This window comes from Pantherophis guttatus, chromosome 1, assembly GCF_059756535.1.
Source record: "Pantherophis guttatus breed Tessera chromosome 1, ASM5975653v1, whole genome shotgun sequence".
NCBI classification, from domain to species: Eukaryota; Metazoa; Chordata; class Lepidosauria; order Squamata; family Colubridae; genus Pantherophis; species Pantherophis guttatus.
The window spans coordinates 342,479,782-342,499,087 of record NC_142063.1 but is presented as its reverse complement, the minus strand read 5'-3'; the positions used below and the strand labels follow the sequence as shown (position 1 = coordinate 342,499,087).

Below are 19,306 nucleotides of genomic sequence, written 5' to 3'. Positions count from 1 at the left end.
AATCATAAGTCGCATTTTTAGCGCATTTTAATGGTTATATGTCAAGGACTAGCTCTATTCTCATTTGATATTATGCTAGCAAAGACTAATGTGGCCCTATTCAGCCAATCCAGAAATATTCGAAGCCAAGAGTTCCTGCTGGGTTTATTTCGTTTGTCCCTAAAAGCATAGATATTATCACCACATCCAACCAGCTTACCACAGCTGGATTCAAGCACCAGAAGTTGAGGCTGTTTACGGCTATTTTGTGTCGCAATTTTTTCCGGGGACGGGCCAAGAAACCGTTCTTATCCAGAGTGTCAGGTGGATTTTCATTCATCCAGGTGAAGGTTTGCTGCAGGGCAATTCGGTAATCGTCAGCAAACCTAAGGAGAAGCAAACTGAAAATGTAGTTAAATCCCCGAAATATCTGTGATTAGGAGGACCGCAATTGGTACACTGGAGAAAAAAAGAATGGCAGGGAGAGCCTTACTGACCTGTGATTTTCTTTGAACAGACACTGGGTGACCATAAATAGACCTTTGAGGATAATCTGAGTTGAAGGACTTATAACTGGGACAGAAACCAGTTTTTCTGACCCAGAGAACTTTTCTTCCTTTTCGAGCACAGCATGAAGATGTTTCTAGAAAAGAGCAAAACAGTTGCCACAAAGAAGAGGGAGTCAATCTATTCTCCGAAGCACCAGAAGGCAGAACAAGAAGCAACAGATGGAAACTAATCAAGGAGGGAAGCAACCTAGAACCAAGGAGGAATTTCCTGACAGTTAGAACAATTAATTGGTGGAACTACTTGCCTCCAGAAGTTGTGGGTGCTCTATCACTGGACAGGGGGCTGGACTAGAAGCCCTTCAAGGTACCTTCCAACTCTGTTTATTCTATTCTATTCTATTCTATTCTATTCTATTCTATTCTATTCTATTCTATTCTATTCTATTCTATTCTATTCTATTCTATTCTATTCTATTCATTTTCTATATTCTATTCCATTCCATTCTTTGTATTGTATTGTATTGTATTCCATTCCATATTTTGTATTCTATTGTATTCTACTGCATTGCATTGCATTACATTGCGTATTGTATTGTATTCTATTCTTTTCTATTCTATATTTTCTATATTCTATTCCATTCCATTGTTTGTATTGTATTGTATTCCATTGTATTGTATTCCATTGTATTGCATTGCATTGCATTGCGTATTGTATTGTATTGTATTGTATTGTATTGTATTGTATTGTATTCTATTCTATTCTATTCTATTCTATTCTATTCTATTCTATTCTATTCTTTCTAAGTTAAACACGGACTTTAAAGAACCCACATATTTATTCCATGGGGATGGGATTTCTGTTTCCACTGTATTCAAAATAACAAGAATCGCACAATTGTGCATTAAGAAAAGAAGTGTTTTGGTCCTCCAAAGCTTTTGAAGAACACTCCCACCAACACTGAGAGGGCTTTTTGCTAGTATATCAGCAGAGAGTAACCCCATTCTCTTCTAGCAATGATGTCGCCTAGTTGGGTAATGAAATCTACAGGAAAACAAGCAAGCTCAAAGAGCATCAAGGACCCCACAGTTCAACCCTACAATTAGGAGACTCCAATTCAAGTCCACCTTAGCCATGAAAGTTAGCTGGGTGACTTTGGGACAGTCTCTCTCTCTCTCTCTCTCTCTCTCTCTCTCTCTCTCTCTCTCTCTCTCTCTCAACCCAACTCAGCTCACAGGGTTGCTGTTTTGGGGAAAATAGAAGGAGGAAGGATTATTCGATATTTTCACTGCCTTGAGTTATTTGTAAAAAATAAAAAGGACAGGATACAAAGAAACAGCCTTGGGGGCGCAGCAGACTAAAGCACTGTTAAAGTAGCACCAGCTGCCTGCAATTACTGCAAGTTCGAATCTCAACAGGCTCAAGGTTGACTCAGCCTTCCATCCTTTCAAAGCTAGGTAAAATGAGGACTCGGATGGTGGGGGCAATAAGCTGACTTTGTATAAAAAAGAACACCGCTTGGGGTGGGGGGGGCGAAAGCCCTACTAAGCAGGTATATACAAAAAAGTATGAAGGCTATTGCTTAAAAGCATTGTAAGCCGCCCTGAGTCTCCGGAGAAGAGTGGCATATAAATTGAACCAATAAATAAAAAATAAGATAAATAAACAAAATAAACCCTGAGCTACAAATATTCTCTTCTATTAGTATTTAATTAATGAATCAATTATTAGGTGACTACAGAGCAAACTCCAAACAACATAAAAACATGGGGTAAGTTTGTTTTAGCCAGATGAATGTTAAAGAAGGTAGTCCTCGGCTTACAACCGCAATTGAGCCCCAAATTTCTGTTGTTCAGTGAGACATTTGTTAAGTAACTTTTCTTTTCTTGCCACACCTGTTAAGTGAATCACTGCAGTTGATAAGTTAATAACCTGGTTGCTAAGCGAATCAGGCTTCCCCTTTGACTTTGCTTGTCAGAAGGTCGCAAAAGGTGATCACATGACCCTGGGACACAGCAACTGTCATAAGTACATGCCGGTGGCCAAGCATCTGAATTTTGATCACATGATCACGGGGGTGCTATAAAGGTTGTAACTGTCAGCCCCAGACCGCCAGATGGCTCGGGATCACCATTCGGGCGAGGGAGGAATGGACAACTAGGACACGCGCAGCCGGAATGCGCGCGCACAGGCATCAATAGCCACGCCGCCTGCCACCCTGATGGGGAGGAGCCACCACCACCTGAGACGTTGCTCCTGCCTCCACGGGGCTGCCACCTGGCTAGAGGAGGCCAGACTGTACCTGGCTCATCACGGAGCGGATTTCGCAGAGGGAAACAGCTGATCGTCAGACCATGGGTGGAAGCAGGAAATGGAGCGGGATAAGCCGGGATGACATTTATATCTCGGAGGACCTGTCATGGACTATGAATGCTAACATGCTTGTGAAGGCACAGAAGAGGCTGTACTTCCTGAGAATGCTCATCTATCTCAGCATCTACTTCTGTCCTACTATCACAGCACCAGTGAGAGTGTCCTGACATACGGCATTCTTGCATGGTATGGGAGCAGCTCTGTAGCGGACAAAAAAGCTCTACAGAGAACCATTAAAACTGCCCAGAATATCATCAGGCTCCAGCTACCAGCCCTGGACGACATCTTCGAATCTCGCTGTTTGAGAAAGTTGCATAACATTCTCAGAGACTCTTCCCATCCTGTTTAAAATCTTTTTGGACTGTTGCCTTCTGGCAGAAGATACAGAACAATTAAAACTCGGACCACATGTTTTCTGAATAGTTTTTATCCCAGAGCTATAATTGCACTCAACCATGAACTAAAGGGCCACCATCAGTGAGCTGTTGGACAGTATTACTTTTTTTTTTTTTAATTTGATTTATATGCCGCCCTTCTCCAGAGACTCAGGGCGGCTTACAATGAGTTAAGCAATAGCCTTCATACTTTTGTATATTTTATACAAAGTCAGCTTATTGCCCCCACAAACTGGGTCCTCAATTTACCTACCTTAGAAAGGATGGAAGGCTGAGTCAACCTTGAGCCTGGTGAGATTCGAACTTACAGTAATTGCAGACAGCTGGTGTTAATCACAATGTTATCAGTCTGCTGAGCCACCAACTTGGTCTGTTGTGTGGATGTTTGGGTGGTTTAGGGGTGGGGAATTGTGGTGGGTGGGAGTGTGTTTGGGGATTATTATGTGCGTTGGACCTGGTCTTTGGGTGTTAAGTGAATTTCGTTGTATGAGTATACTGTGTATACACGTACAATGACAATAAAGTTATTTATTTATTTATTTAGGGGTGTGGCCAGCCTGCAGCAGCTGTATTGACAGCAGATAGTCAGTAAGAGGGGAGGGGTATACACACAAGGGAGGTGGAGCACAATATAAGTGGTGGGTGAACTAACTAACGGTAGCACAAACTTTCATTCCTTTTGGATGGTTGCTTCGTGGCGGGTCCGCGTTTCCAGATAAACAATTCTAACATCAACCTGTGTTGCTGGCGTTTCTTACGCGGGACACGGGAACGTGACAGGAACTATGAAACAGGGTCATGTCACATTTTTCAGTGCCGTTCTAACTTCGAACGGCCACTAAACAAACCGTTGTAAGTCAAGGGCTTCCCATGTGATATTTTTAACCACTGAGTTCCGAACAGCTTTGAAGATGGCATCTTCAAACTGATTTTCATGTATGGTTAAAAATTCCCACCTTTAAAATGGGAAACGTAGCATCCGTTATTCCCACTTCATGGAAAATGGTCACCATCTGACTTCCGCTCCAGACTTTACTTGAGGTCTCGTAACCGCTCTGGATCAGCTGACCACAGGCACGTCTTAACCAACTGCAAAACAACAGGAAATAATTTGCGTTTATTTTTGTTAACAGGGAACCTTTAATTGGTCCTCCCACTTATGACCGCCGCAGCCTAAAAATGGTCACGTGATCAAAATTTGGACGCTTGGCAACTGGCGTGAATTTATTATTTTATTTTTATTTATTTATTTATTTATTTAAATTTCTATACTGCCCTACTCCCGAAGGACTCAGGGCGGTGAACAGCCAGAGGATAAAACACATAAATACAAAAATTTAAAATAGAATAAAAATGAATTAAATAATTTGGCTGAATTTAAAATACCCCATAATTTAAAAACAAATTAAAAATTTACATTTAAAAAGGGGAGAGGATTTAGGCCAGGCCAGCTTGATGAAATAAAAAAGTCTTAAGCGCGTGACGGAAGGTGCGCAGATCCGGGATCCTCCGTATCTCCGGGGGAGCCCGTTCCAGATCGTAGGTACCCCCACAGAGAAGGCTCTCCCCCTAGGGGCCGTCAGTTTATGGTTTCATCTCCTTTTTATGACCCCATAATCCCTTGCAGGGTGGATTTCAGATGCAGAATATGAATGTGTGCAGTCAGTGGCAACCACGGGAAAGAGTTTTTTTTAAAAAAAAAGTAAAGATGTTGATTGGAAGTGCATGATCAAAAGCCCGCCCCTTTTTATAGGTGGGGCAACCCAGGTTTAAAAAGAGGGCGGCCCTTCATTCATAGGACTGAGGCCACCATCTTTTTTTTCCTCTCTAATCCTGTCCAATAATCATTTCCTTTTAATGACCTCATAATCCCTTGTGGGGTGGAGTCTGGGCAACTGAATGGAGCAGAGTGTTTACTGACCGGATGCCCTTCCTGTTTCCAATGCGGAGTTATATTCAGCTGATATATTCTCATTGTGCCCAGAGAGAGAAATATCTGCCTCTACCTAGGATCGAACTCACAGCCTCCTGATTGTGTGGCAAGAGCTCCGCCTCTAGGCCACCGCACCACTCGTATTTATTATGGTTTATTATTATGCATTTATTATGGTCGCAGGATCTCGACGTCATGCGATCGCCATTTGCAACCGGCTTCCGACAAGCAAAGTCAATGAGGACGGATGCCAGAATCCCTTAACGTGTGTGTGATCGCCTCCCAGCCATGGGTGGCGATTCACTTACCGACTGCAGCAAACAAGCTCATAAAAGTGGGTGTGACCCATTTAACAACCACCTCACTTAGCGACCGAAGTTCCATTCCCACCCAATTGTGGTCGTAAGTCCAGGACAACCTTTAATAATAGTACTAATTTGTAATATCTTACAAAGTTCAGTGAGATTCGAAGTAAATTTCCACTGCGGTGTGAACCACTCAAGCCACTGTTAGAAGTCACAGGTCTTGTATAAAAAGATGCTTAAAAAAAATAAAACAGGGAAAGAGAACCCAAATCTATGGTCCCTCAAAGCTTTTAAGTTAAACAGCTGAAATACTTCTCATTTAAAAGTACAGGTAGTCCTCAGTTTACGACCACAATTGAGCCCAAAATTTATGTTGCCCCATTCTGGGAACTTGGGGTCCAATTTAAAAGATGTGTGCGATGATTAATAGGTGAAGGAACCCTCTCTCTTTTTGAGTCACCGAAAGAGTAAAGTAGGTGTAAACTCTCTGTCAGAATATTCATGAACTGGCAGAGAGATGGTAATAAGGTCAGCCAATGAACAGGCATAACAACGGGATCAGCCAATGAGGGCTGTTTAGAAACAGAAACTAAAGGAGGGAGCCTGGGCGTGGCTAAGCAAACAAGTATGGTCTAGTCTGTCTGCTGAATTGAAACTGGAAACTGTTTTCTCTGCTGCCTGTGTTTTTTGCCTGTAACAACTACCACGTTGGAAGAATCAGCTGTTGGTATTGTACATTTACTTCATGTGTTATTATGTATATAAAGAAGTTAATGAATCCTGCTGCATCAGTATGCCTATGTGTGATTTCTGGATTTAATTTCTGCAACAAACTCTGACACTCTCGCACACATGCAAAAGCAGATTTTGAAACAACTACCCAAAACAAAATTGCCTACCACAAAGCACTTTGGTCAAACACTCGACACAACATAAATTCATTTTTTAAGCATGCAATGTGAAAGGGATCCAAAGCCATCCAATTCAGAGCCTGGATAGCTCTGCAGACAAAGGCACTGTAATTTAACACCAGCTGTCTGCAATTAAAGTAAGCTCGAATCTTGCCAGGCTCAAGGTTGACTCAGCCTTCCATCCTTTCTAAGGTAGGTAAATTGAGGACCCAGTTTGTGGGGGCAATAAGATGACTTTGTATAAAATATACAAAAGTATGAAGGCTATTGCTTAACGCACTGTAAGCCGCCCTGAGTCTCCAGAGAAGGGCGACATATAAATCAAATTAAAAAAAAAAAGTCAAATGCTTTGTCCAGGGGGCGTGACAGCTCAGTGGTTAAAGATCCTGAACTTGTCACCTGGAAAGCAGTTTTGGTCACCACACTACAAAAAAGATGTTGAGACTCTAGAAAGAGTGCAGAGAAGAGCAACCAAGAGGATTAGGGGTCTGGAGGCTAAAACATACAAGGAACGGTTGCAGGAACTGGGTATGTCTAGTCTGATGAAAAGAAGGACCAGGGGTGACATGATAGCAGTCTTCCAATATTTGAGCGGCTGCCACAGAGAGGAAGGGGTCAACCTATTTTCCAAAGCATCTGAAGGCCAGACAAGGAACAATGGATGGAAACTGAACAAGGTGAGAATCAACCTGGAAATAAGGAGACATTTTCTGATAGGGAGAACAATCAACCAATGGATCAGCTTGTCTTCGGAAATTGTGGGAGCTTCATCATTCGAAGCTTTCAAGAAGAGACTGGACTGCCATCTCCATCAGAAATGGTGTAGGGTCTGCTTGGATGGGGAGTTGACCTAGCAGATCTCTTTCAACTCTGTTAATCTGTATCTGTATCTGATGAGGAGCAACTTCATTGCTGCCACCCATTTTACATCTTTTCTCCTGCTTTCTGCTTTTACTACGACAAATTTACGGGATGATCAATCTCAGTTTTCCTGATAAGGTTAAATGCTCGGGGCATTCCAGGTTCAGCTTCATGCTTTTCATCTGCTCAAAAGCTTTTGTAGAGTTGTTGTTTTTTTAACATTCCCAAAGAGCTATGGAAGAATTCCCCATTGTGCTTGAAAAAAATAAAAGTCTTTTTTTTCCCCCCAAGCAGAGAAAAAGCAGGGATCTCAACAGCAGGAAAACAAAAAAGGAATAAAATCAGCCCAAAAGAAGAAGAAAAAAATGAAGCACTGGATCTGACCTAAATATTCTTATCAGCAGTTTCCTTCATGTTCATATGGAGAAAGACCCATCGAGATAATAATTGTTGGGAAGAGCAGCTTTCAACTTTCTGATCCTCACTTCAGATAAAAGATGCATTTCAGAGAAACTTGAGGTGGTTTTTTTTTTCTCCCCAACACTGCTAGTCTCTAGGTTCAGAAGACCAAGTCTGGAATGCCAGCCTCAGACAGGGCAGTGTGTCTAAATCAGAGATATCCAATTTTGGCAAGTAGAAGATTAGTGGACTTCAATTGTTTGTTTATGTTTATGTTTTATTAGATTTATATACCGCCCTACTCCCGAACGACTCAGGGCGGTGAACAGGCACAAAATAAAATACATGGATACAAAAGTTAAAAAACATAATTAAAACCAGATTAAATAATTTAGCCCGAGACAATTAAAAATCCCAATAATTTAAAACAGATTAAAATTTTGATTTAAAAGAATTTTAAAACAGGGGAGAAAATTAGGCCAGGCCGGCTTGCTGGAATAGGAGAGTCTTAAGAGCACGGCGGAAAGTGCGCAGATCCGGGATCCTCCGTATCTCTGGGGGGAGCTCGTTCCAGATAGTGGGTGCCCCCAGAGAGAAGGCCCTCCCCCTGAGGGCCGCCGGTCGACATTGTTTAGCTGACGGCACCCAGGGGAGCCCCTCTCTATGAGAGCGTACCGGCCGGTGGGAGGCTGCTTGTGGTAGTAGGCGGTCCCGTAAATAACCAGGTCCTAAGCCATGGAGCACTCTAAAGGTGGTGACCAAAACCTTGAAGAGCACCCGGAAGACCACCGGGAGCCAGTGCAGCTCGCACAGGAGAGGTGTCACAATTCCCAGAATTCCCCAGCCAACCACACTGGCTGGAGAATTCTGGGAGTTGAAGTCCAGAGGGCTTAAAGTTTCCAAGGTTAGACATCTCTGGTCTAAACAGCAATAGCACTTAGACTTATATACCGCTTCACAGTGCTTTACAGCCCTTTCTAAGCGGTTTATAGCGTCAGCCTCTTGCCCACAACAATCTGGGTCCTCATTTTACCCACCACAGAAGGATGGAAGGCTGAGTCAACCTTTGCTCTCCCGTGTCCACACAAAGGGGTCACCACTGCTTCCATCATCACTCAATAAGACAGAAGGAGGGAGATGCTGTATACCCGTGATCATCAGCATCGTTCTCAGCAAGACCACTTTCAGCAGCCATAAGATATATGTGAAAACGAGGAAATCAAACGGTCTTAATAATCATCCCATCAAAGAATATTTATTTATTTAATTATTTGTATCCCGCCTTTATTATTTCTTTTTCTAAAGAACTCAAGGCAGCGAACATATCTAACACTCCTTCTTCCTTCTATCCTCCCCACATCAACTATCCTTGAGGTGGGTTGGGGGGAGCGGGATAGGCCCAAAGTCACCCAGCTGGCTTTCATGCCTAAGGTGGGACTAGAATCCACAGGCGCCTGATCATTGATTGAAAGTCATCCAGCCAACTTTCAGGCCTAAGGTGGGACTAGAATTCACTGTCTCCTGGTGATTGGCACAAAGTCACCCAGCCAGCTTCCATGCCTAAGGTGGGACTAGAACTCGCAGTCTGTTCTGCCCCAGCTACGGACCCCAAAGAACGCAGCACACACAAAGTCCGTACAAACCTTAGTTTACTAATTAAGGACTACTAATAAGCTTTTTTAGTAGTTGTTCGAACTTAAATCAGTCTTTTCTGAACAAGGGCTGTTAATTTAACTTCATTAACAGCCGACAAGAATCCAAAGAATAATAACTCAATTCTGAGGCACAGTGTTTCAGATAACCATAATCTTACTGTGGTTGGCAGAATGCCCAGAAGCAATTTGCAGGAACACTGGCAAGAGATATACAAGAGGCGAATCAAGCGTTTCTGGAATCAAGACGCGAAGGAATATGAACGAAGTTGTTTCCTGCAAATTGCATCAGTCGTCGTCCTTCCTTAAATAGGCTAAGGGAGCGGCCAAGTAGCCCCAAGCCTTACTCTCGAGGAGACCTCCTCCTGAGGAGCCACTCCTGCCTTTTAACAGCTCTGCGCGCTCGTGCATCGAGAAGAGGCTCCTCCTCTTCTTCCTCTTCACTTATGGGAGCTTCTGGAGGTTCTGAAGGCCCTGGCTGAGTCCCTGCCTCTGGCACCACATCTATTCCAGTCTCCTCATTGTCTGACTCGAGCCCCAGCTGCACAGGCTGCTGGCGCAGCACCACACCAGCCTCCTCGCTGTCAGAATCAGCTTGTCAGCACTCCAAACTACATTCGTTCCAGTGCTGACATAAGGAGAAGAGGGGGCAGCTGGCAAGAGGATGCTTGACTTTTCACCTATTTATTTTCCCTGAAGATAATATCCCCTAGGAGATGAGATGGGAGGGGGGACATTCCTGGGAGCTGAAGTAGTAGATATGGGGAGAGTGATTTGGAAGATGGCCAATGAGACGCAGAGAATTGGGGAACGGAAAGGGAAGGTTTGGGGTCAGGAAGTCAGTGTTGGCTACGACATAATCGGGGACAGATTGTCGTGCTTAATAAATGAAAGATTTCATCAAAGACTATTTGTTTGGAAATGCAATTTATTTGAAGACAACACCAAAATCTGACACAGCTACTAACTGCACAGGCCGCTGATGGGCCACAACACAACCGCCTGGTCATTGATGAAAAGTCACCCAGCCGGCTTCCATGCCTAAGATGACTAAAACTCATTTATTTACTAAATAAATTTAGATGACCACCAGTAGCACAATCGTTTCCGCCTCCAAGGTCCAGAAGCTCATTTTCACTACACTGCTCAGTGGTCTTCACTTACTTTGTCAGACTGTAGCACACAGCACGCAAGGGCTGGTGGTCCTTTGGTCTAATGTGGTTGTTCACCATGGCGTCCAGCTCCTCTTGAGCCAGCCTGAGCTGTTCTTCCGTCACGCTGTAGCTGGCTGACTCTCGTGCACAGTCCTCGATATTATGAGCCTCGTCTAAAATCAGCACCTGGTCTTTCAACTCAATTTCCATCTGCAAAGATTGAGATCGATCAGCTTATCAACTAACAAAAGCCGCTCCCTCCTCCACATGCCTTCTTTTTATTTTTTTGTCATTTTAAATAAAACTGCCATCGTGGCCTTGTTATAATTCCATGTTGTGGTTCCAATATTACAGTACTTAATTTAGCACTGATCTACCTGGCTGGGTAATGAAATGTCTGTAAGAAAACAGCCAAGCACAGAGATTACCCAGGACCCCAAAGTCATCCTCCTTCTCCTTTCCACAAATCCTTTTCCCTTCTAGCACTGATGATGTTACTTAGTTGGGTAATGAAATGTCTGCAAGAAAACAATCAAACTCAGAAACCATCAAGGACCCCATAAGAAACTAACACACTAATACTGACAGGGCAAGCTATTTGTATATAAACAAAGCAAGCCCCTCTTCCTTCTATCACTGAGGACGTTACCTATTTGGGTAACGAAATGTCTGCAAGAAAACAACCAAACTCAGAGAGCACCAAGAATCCCCCATTACTTAATTTACTTTACTTTTCCTGTAAAAAAAAATTTTTTTTTTCATTAGTTTAACAGCAGTAACTCAGTCACTGTTCCCCCAACCTCTCTCATGAAAAGTTTTTCAACTTCAAAAGCTTGCAACTGAATTGGTAGTTATTGCCCTGGACATAATATTCGCCTGTAGCTTCTAAAAACTGGACCCAAGTATGCTATGGAAGGACATTTTTTACATGAAAGATATTGCTGAAAGAAAAAAATTGTTCGCCTTGCTGCAAAGGAAGATTTTTACCTGCGTGCACGTTAGACGCTTTTAAAGTGCAGAACATTTTTTTGTTATTTGCTGCTGCTTACAATGTGACACAAATATAGGCAGTCCTCAACTTACAGCCATTCATTTAGTGACCGGTCAAAGTTACCACGGCACTGAAAAATATGACTTACAACTGGTCCTCACACTTACAACCAATGCAGTGTTCCCAGTCACATGAAAAAAAAATTGGTTGCTTAGCATCCAGCCTGTATAGGTAATCCCTGATTTACAATAATTCATTTAGTGACCTTTCATATTTACAACTGCACTGAAAAAAGGGACTTATCACCATTTTTCACACTTATGACCAGCATCCTCATGGTCGCGTGAATTACATTCAGATGCTTGACAACTGACTCATATTTTTATTTTTATTTTTATTTTTATTTTTATTTTTATTTTTATTATTATTATTATTATTATTATTATTTCAATTTGTATACCGCCCTTCTCCTAGTGGACTCAGGGCAGTGAACAGCTAGAGCTAAAACACATGCAGATACAAAATTTAAAATTGTTAAAAAAATTATATAACTGACCCAATTTAAAACAATTCAATTTAAAACCCCATGACAATTTAAAACTAAAAAACTAAAAAGACTAAACAAAGGGGGGGGGGTTCACGCCAGCCCTGCTTGATGGAAAAGAAAAGTTTTCAGGGCACGGCGAAAGGCCCGGAGATCCGATATCCTTCGTATCTCTGGGGGCAAATCGTTCCAGAGGGCAGGTGCTGCCACAGAGAAGGCCCTTCCCCTGGGGGTTGCCAGCCGACATTGTCTGGCTGACAGCACCCTGAGGAGTCCCTCTCTGTGGGCGCGTACTGGTCGGTGGGAGGCTATCGGCGGCAGAAGGCGGTCCCGCAAATACCCAGGTCCTATGCCATGGAGCGCTTTAAAGGTGGTAACTAACACCTTGAAGCGCACCCGGAAGACAACTGGAAGCCAATGCAGCTCACGCAGGAGAGGTGTCACATGGGAGCTCCCCTCGCTCCCATAATCCCCCGCGCGGCCGCATTCTGCACCAGTTGCAGCCTCCGGGTGCTCCTCAAGGGGAGCCCCATGTAGAGAGCATTGCAGTAGTCCATATTTATGATGGTCGTGGTATCCCAGGGTCATGTGTTCACCTTTTGTGACCTTCTGACAAGCAAAGTCAATGGGGGAACCAGATTCACTTAACAATCGTATTACTAATTTAACAACTGCAGTGATTCAGAACTGATCAATCCGGAGCTCTGTTATCGGCTGCAGAGGCCTTTAGGAAAGCCTTGCCGGCTGCAGAAGAAATGGGCCAGTAAGGCAGTTGTCGGGGTGTGTGAGGCCTGGCTGCCACTGTCCAAAGGTAAGTAGGGTAGCCCCACCCACCCCCCCAGCTTAATTTTTACCCATGCACCCTGGAGTGGGAGGTGTCAGGGTTCCAAGTAACACCCCCAACAAAAGAAAACTCTGGGGCTTGAGTTTCCTCAAAAGTTCCCTTTTATGAGAGATGTCATATTGGCACATCTGGGAAAACCCGAATCTGAAAGCTTCCAGGTTTCCCACACCCAAAAGAAAGTCCAAATCCCTGCTCCAGCACCCACATGTCCATCACATTGTCCAATCAATGCACCGTCCCAACTGGCAATGCCTCCCAGTCACACACCTCCAGGTGCAGGGCAGAGTGGCCTTGACTCTCGGAGAAAAGAATGTTATTTTGACTACATATCTCCCCAGCTCCATACAATCCCCCCTCCCAGTTTCCCACAGCACTAAATGTGGTAGGGCTGAAGATCCAATGTCCAAGATGGTTTCCAGTACTGACAGGCAGGGTCTTAATCAGGGCTTATTTTGGGGGATAGGGCTTATATTGGGCGCAAGTGTAAAAATCGAGCTAGGACTTACTTTTGGAGTAGGTCGTATTTTCGGGGGAAACACGGTAGAGAGACCAGTAAAGGAGAATTGTTCTACCAATGGTGTGGCCTCGTTTTTTACTGGCTGGGCTCGGAACTGTGACTAACAGATAATCAATACAAGATATTCGTACTTACGCTTTGTCTTATCTGGGAGTCCAAAAGGTAGTTGTAAGGGCAGAACACAATCTCGGCGCACGCCATGAGCTCACGAGCTGCAAAATAGGCACAGGATCGGAATTTCTTTCCCAAGCTCACCAGCTCTTCTAAATCCCAAGCCTGGTGTTTTTTACCCGCAGACGGTATGGAGAGATGCTCAGTAAGCCTGTGGGCTCCATGATAAAAGGAACAAGACACCCCCTGGAAGCAGACAATTGAGGAAGTTTAAAGAACAACCACGCACCTTCGGGTACAAGTGGTCATCAAATTACAACCATTCCTTTAGTGACTGTTCGAAGTTAGAACGGCACTGAAAAAAAGGGACTAATGACCAGCATCTTCATGTGATCAAAATTCAGGCGCTTGGCAACTGGCATATATTTATGAAGGTTGCAGCTGTTCTGATCTAGGCTTCACCAAATCATGAAACAGACTCCTTGTCCCGAAAAAAAAAAAAAAACCTTTTTATTTGGCAAATGTGAATTCCTAGCATTCACATCCAGCAAAGTCCCGGCAAAAAGTCTTTCAAGGGTGAATTGCAACAACAGACCTTATCAGTCCTTGGATAGTTGCCAAGCCGATAGCTTCCAGGCGCAATGCTGTACAATGAAATACTTGGCACACGAACTCAGATAAGCAAATCTTCACACGAATAAACGAACTAATTGTCTCCTGCAAACACCGCTCCCCTTTTGCTCCTATTTATTCCCTATCGGAGGGGCCATTCAGCGTCCCCTTGTGCCTTTACTCCCGAGTCGACCCGTTTCTTAATTGTTTTTTTTTTTTTAATTTGATTTATATGCCGCCCTTCTCTGGAGACTCAGGGCGGCTTACAATGTGCTCAGCAATAGCCTTCATCCTTTTGTATATTTATACAAAGTCATCTTATTGCCCCCACAACTGGGTCCTCAATTTACCTACCTTAGAAAGGATGGAAGGCTGAGTCAACCTTGAGCCTTGGCGAGATTCGAACCTGCAGTAATTGCAGGCAGCTGGTCTTAATAACCAGCTTAATAACAGGGTGCCTTAGACCACTGTACTACCAAGGCTCCTTCATTGTTCCCTTCTACTGACAGCTCTGCGCATGCGCACATCGGGAACAGGCTCCAGCTGTTCTTCTGCCCCACTTATCTCCGATGTCGAAGGTAGCTGATAACTGTTGGATGGCCCTGGCCCCCTCTCTGCCTCCGATGCAGAGCCCTCATCAGAGCCTTCCCCAGACTCCAGGACTGACCCATGTTCCTCCCCAACCTCCTCACTGTCCGAATCTGCCGATGGCGGGCCACAACAGCAGCATCCCGGGGTCACACGATCAACATTTGCACCCTTCCCAGCCAGTTTCCGACAAGCAAAAGTCAATAGGGAAGCCAGATTTGCAGTGATTCACTTAACAACTGTGGCAAAAAAGATTGTAAAAAGGGGAGCAACTTTCTTAACTTTCTTGCTTAGGAATGGAAATTCTGGGCTTAATTGTGGTCATAAGTCAAGTATGTCCACCTGAATATTTTATTTCATGAGGATCCGCTGAGTTCAGGATGGATAACTGAAACTGAAGTCATTCTTGGATTAATTCTTCTCTTTGTATAGGAGCTCAAAATGTATTTATTCATTTAGTAAGAGTTTTATCCCACCTTTATTAATTTATAAGTAAGTCAAGGTGGCGAACATATCTAACGTATGTCAGGATACTGCTTATAAACGCTATATGCTTAGAGCTCAAAGCATTGTTAGAGACCCCACACACCTATTTTATGATCTGTTTCTGTTGCTCCCCTCTGGGAGGAGGTTTCGAAGTATTTCTAGCAGGACTCCCAGATTCTGTAACAGCTTTGTTCCTTATGCCGTCCGTATGTACTGTGTGTGTGTGTATGTGATATATATATACACACACACACATTTGAAGTAGACTGTGATGTTTCTCTGTATCGCATATGTGTGTCTATGTGGGTCTATGCATAATGGTTATCCATTGAGAGCTGAATGCAATGCAATTTCATTTCAATGTATGCTGATTAGTGTATATTTAAAGTTACAATAAAGATTCATAATCAGACACCAGGTTCATATTATCATATGTGGTGGACATGCCCAAAGGCAAAAAAACACTGGACTAAAATATCTATTTGGTTAGAAAAAATGATAAAACAACACACAGATTTGAAACCAGAAATATTTCTACTACTATTACCAGAACATTATAATAAAGGGAATAAATATTTAATTTTGCATGTAGTAACAAGAATAGTGTTTGTACAACAATGAGAAAATGATGAGTCCAGACAGATGAAAGTGTAATAAAAAAAATATTAGAATGTGTTGAGATGGATAGACTGACACTTAAGATAAAAGAAAAGGAAGAAACAGAATACTTTTTAACATGGGATATATTTTACCAATGGTTGACTAACAAAAACAGAGGTTAGAATTTAAAAAGAATTCAAAGAGATAATAAAATTCCGTATTGAAAATATTGCAAGATGGATAAACTAATTGTTTTATTATTTTACGATTGATATTGATACGTTTATTAAGATTACTAGTATGATTATGGTTCTTGTTGTACCTTTACTTACAATTAATTATGCCCAGACAACATGCTGTTCAGATAGACATGGAATTTTTTATGTTTTTAATGAAAAAATGTACCAATAAAACATATATTTTTTTTAAAAAGATTCGATTTGATTCTTCTATTCTGTTCTAGTCTAGTCTAGCCTCAATAAAGATTCTCTTCTCTTTTCTTCTCTTCTCTTCTAATTTAATGCTCCTTCCTCCTCATCTTTTGCCTCACAAAGTGAAGTCAGTTGGGCTGAGAGTGAGTGACTGACCCAAAATCAGACAGCGAGTTTTCCTAACTAAGTATAAAGTACAATCTGGGTCACCCTAGTGCTAAATCTAATATCTTAATCCAGAGTTTCCTAACTTTAAGACGGGTGGACTTCAACTCCCAGAATTCCCCAGCCAGCCATCTACCCTAACTGCCTTCTATTTACAAGTAGGCCTCAACTCAAGACCACAATTGAGCCCAAAATTTATTTTGCTAAATGAGACATTTGTTAAGTGAGTTTTTGCCTGATTTTACAACTTTTCTTGCCACAATTGTTAAGAGAATCACTGCAGTTAGTAAGTTATTAACAAGATTGTTAAGTGAATCTGGCTTCCCCATTGACGTCAGAAGGTCACAAAAGGGGATCACATGAACCCAGGACACTGCAAGCGTCATAAATATGAATCCGTTGCCAAGCATCCAAATTTTGATCATGTGACCAGGGGGATGCAGCAACAGTTGCATGAAAAACGGTCAACAAATCACCTTTTTCAATGTCATTGTAATTTCGAAGGGTCACTAACCCTAACCCTTTGTCTGAAATAGTACAGCTAGTCCTCGACTTACAACAGTTCATTTAGTGACCCTTTGAAGTTACAACGGCACTGAAAAAGCCAACTTAGACCATTTTTCACATTTATGATCATTGGTCACGTGATTTACATTCGGAAGTTTGACAGCTGGTTCATATTGATGACGGTTGCAGTGTCCCAGGTCATGTGATCCCCTTTTGTGACTTGACAAGCAAAGTCAAGGGAGAAACCAGATTCACTTAACAACCGTGTGACTAATTTAACAATTTTAGCGATTCACTTAACAAATATGACAAGAAAAATCGTAAAATGGGGCAACACACACTTAACGAATGTGTCACTTAGCAACAAACATTCTGGGCTCAATTGTGGTCGCAACTCGAGGATTACCTGTATCTGGTCTCCCTGCTTCAGCAGGGGGTTGGACTAGAAGACCTCCAAGATCCCTTCCAATTGTGTTATTCTGAAACCACTCACCTCTTTTCCTTCCAGCAACTCTGCACATTTTTCATTCTTGTTGCTGCCTCGGGAGATCCTCGGATGGACGCAGGAATACTCCCTACTTGACAGAATGGTCATGCGAACGCTTGAATAGCCCGTCCTGTGCAGCTCCTTCACAATCTGAGCTATTTGCTTGTGAGTCCGGGTGCCAAAAAATATTTTGGGGATGGCTGGCTTCCCTTCGTTCTCCTTCTTGGCCTCAGCAGCATTTTTGGCGTTTTGCTCGATGGCGGAGCAGGAACACGTCGTGCAGGGACTGGAAGGCTGTAACTAGGGAAAAACAAAATCCCATTTAAAGGTATTAATTTGGCAATCTTTTTCCCCTTCTAGAAAAAGTTCCTTTTCATCTGATTGCAAACTTTCAAAGAGGAATTAAAATTTCAATTCGACATTTCATTACGTATCAAATGGGTTTTTTTTTTGTTCCATTTAGTTATGTCCAGTTTTTGAAGTCTGCCTTGTCAGTATATTCATGAACTGGAATAGGGCATAGCAACAGATCAGCCAATGGGGGACTGTTTGGTAACTGAAACATAGTATTTGTTGTATGGGGACATAAGAGACAGTTTGGAGCCTGGGCGTGGCTTAACTGTTCCGTATATAAACTTGAGGGCACTAGCTTCTCTCTCTCCTCCATTTTGCCTTCTCCATTTTGTGCTGTATTTGTACTTGCTAGTCCTCTTCTCTACAACGTGGAAAAACCTACAAGGGCATCGTAGGCCTTGTGTGTTGTTATGTATATAAAGAAGTTTTGAATCCTGCTGAATTGTCTGATTGTGTGTGCTGCAACTAACTCTGACATGCCTGGATAAAGGTTTTTCAGAAGTGGGTTGCCATTGCTTCTATCCTACGGCTGAGAGAAAGTGGCTGGCCCAAGGTTACCCATCCGGCTTTCATGGTTTAAGATGGGACCGGAATTCTTTGTCTCCTGGTAATTGGCCCAAAGTCACCCAACCAGCTTTCATGGCTAAGATAGGACTAGAACTCACTGTCTCCTGGTGACTGGCTCAAGTTATCCAGCCAGGTTTCACGCCTAAGGCGGGACTACAACTCTCCATCTCTTGGTGATTGGCCCAAAGTCACCCAACCAGCTTTCATGGCAAAGATAGGACTAGAACTCACTGTCTCCTGGTGACTGGCTCAAGTTATCCAGCCAGGTTTCACGCCTAAGGCGGGACTACAACTCTCCATCTCTTGGAGATTGGCCCAAAGTCACCCAACCAGCTTTCATGGCAAAGATAGGACTAGAACTCACTGTCTCCTGGTGACTGGCTCAAGTTATCCAGCCAGGTTTCACGCCTAAGGCGGGACTACAACTCTCCATCTCTTGGTGATTGGCCCAAAGTCACCCAACCAGCTTTCATGGCAAAGATAGGACTAGAACTCACTGTCTCCTGGTGACTGACTCAAGTTATCCAGCCAGGTTTCATGCCTAAGGCGGGACTACAACTCTCCATCTCTTGGTGATTGGCCCAAAGTCACCCAACCAGCTTTCATGGCAAAGATAGGACTAGAACTCACTGTCTCCTGGTGACTGGCTCAAGTTATCCAGCCAGGTTTCATGCCTAAGGCGGGACTACAACTCTCCATCTCTTGGTGATTGGCCCAAAGTCACCCAACCAGCTTTCATGGCAAAGATAGGACTAGAACTCACTGTCTCCTGGTGACTGGCTCAAGTTATCCAGCCAGGTTTCATGCCTAAGGCGGGACTACAACTCTCCATCTCTTGGTGATTGGCCCAAAGTCACCCAACCAGCTTTCATGGCTAAGATAGGACTAGAACTCACTGTCTCCTGGTGACTGACTCAAGTTATCCAGCCAGGTTTCATGCCTAAGGCGGGACTACAACTCTCCATCTCTTGGTGATTGGCCCAAAGTCACCCAACCAGCTTTCATGGCAAAGATAGGACTAGAACTCACTGTC

At 43.2% G+C, this 19,306-nt stretch overlaps 1 protein-coding gene across 3 annotated transcripts in view; it reads right to left on the bottom strand.

Moving 5' to 3' along the window:
- The window catches only part of BRIP1 (BRCA1 interacting DNA helicase 1), a 126,605-nt gene that overhangs the window by 65,001 nt on the left and 42,298 nt on the right, over positions 1-19,306 (bottom strand). For all 3 annotated transcript variants that reach the window (XM_060693237.2, XM_087890098.1, XM_087890101.1), the window contains 6 exons: positions 17,359-17,652; positions 13,501-13,722; positions 10,480-10,679; positions 4,211-4,343; positions 477-622; positions 200-365 (listed from right to left, as the gene is read on the bottom strand). In XM_060693237.2, coding sequence (XP_060549220.2) covers positions 200-365; positions 477-622; positions 4,211-4,343; positions 10,480-10,679; positions 13,501-13,722; positions 17,359-17,652 — 1,161 coding nt within the window. The remainder of the gene's footprint in view (positions 1-199; positions 366-476; positions 623-4,210; positions 4,344-10,479; positions 10,680-13,500; positions 13,723-17,358; positions 17,653-19,306) is intronic.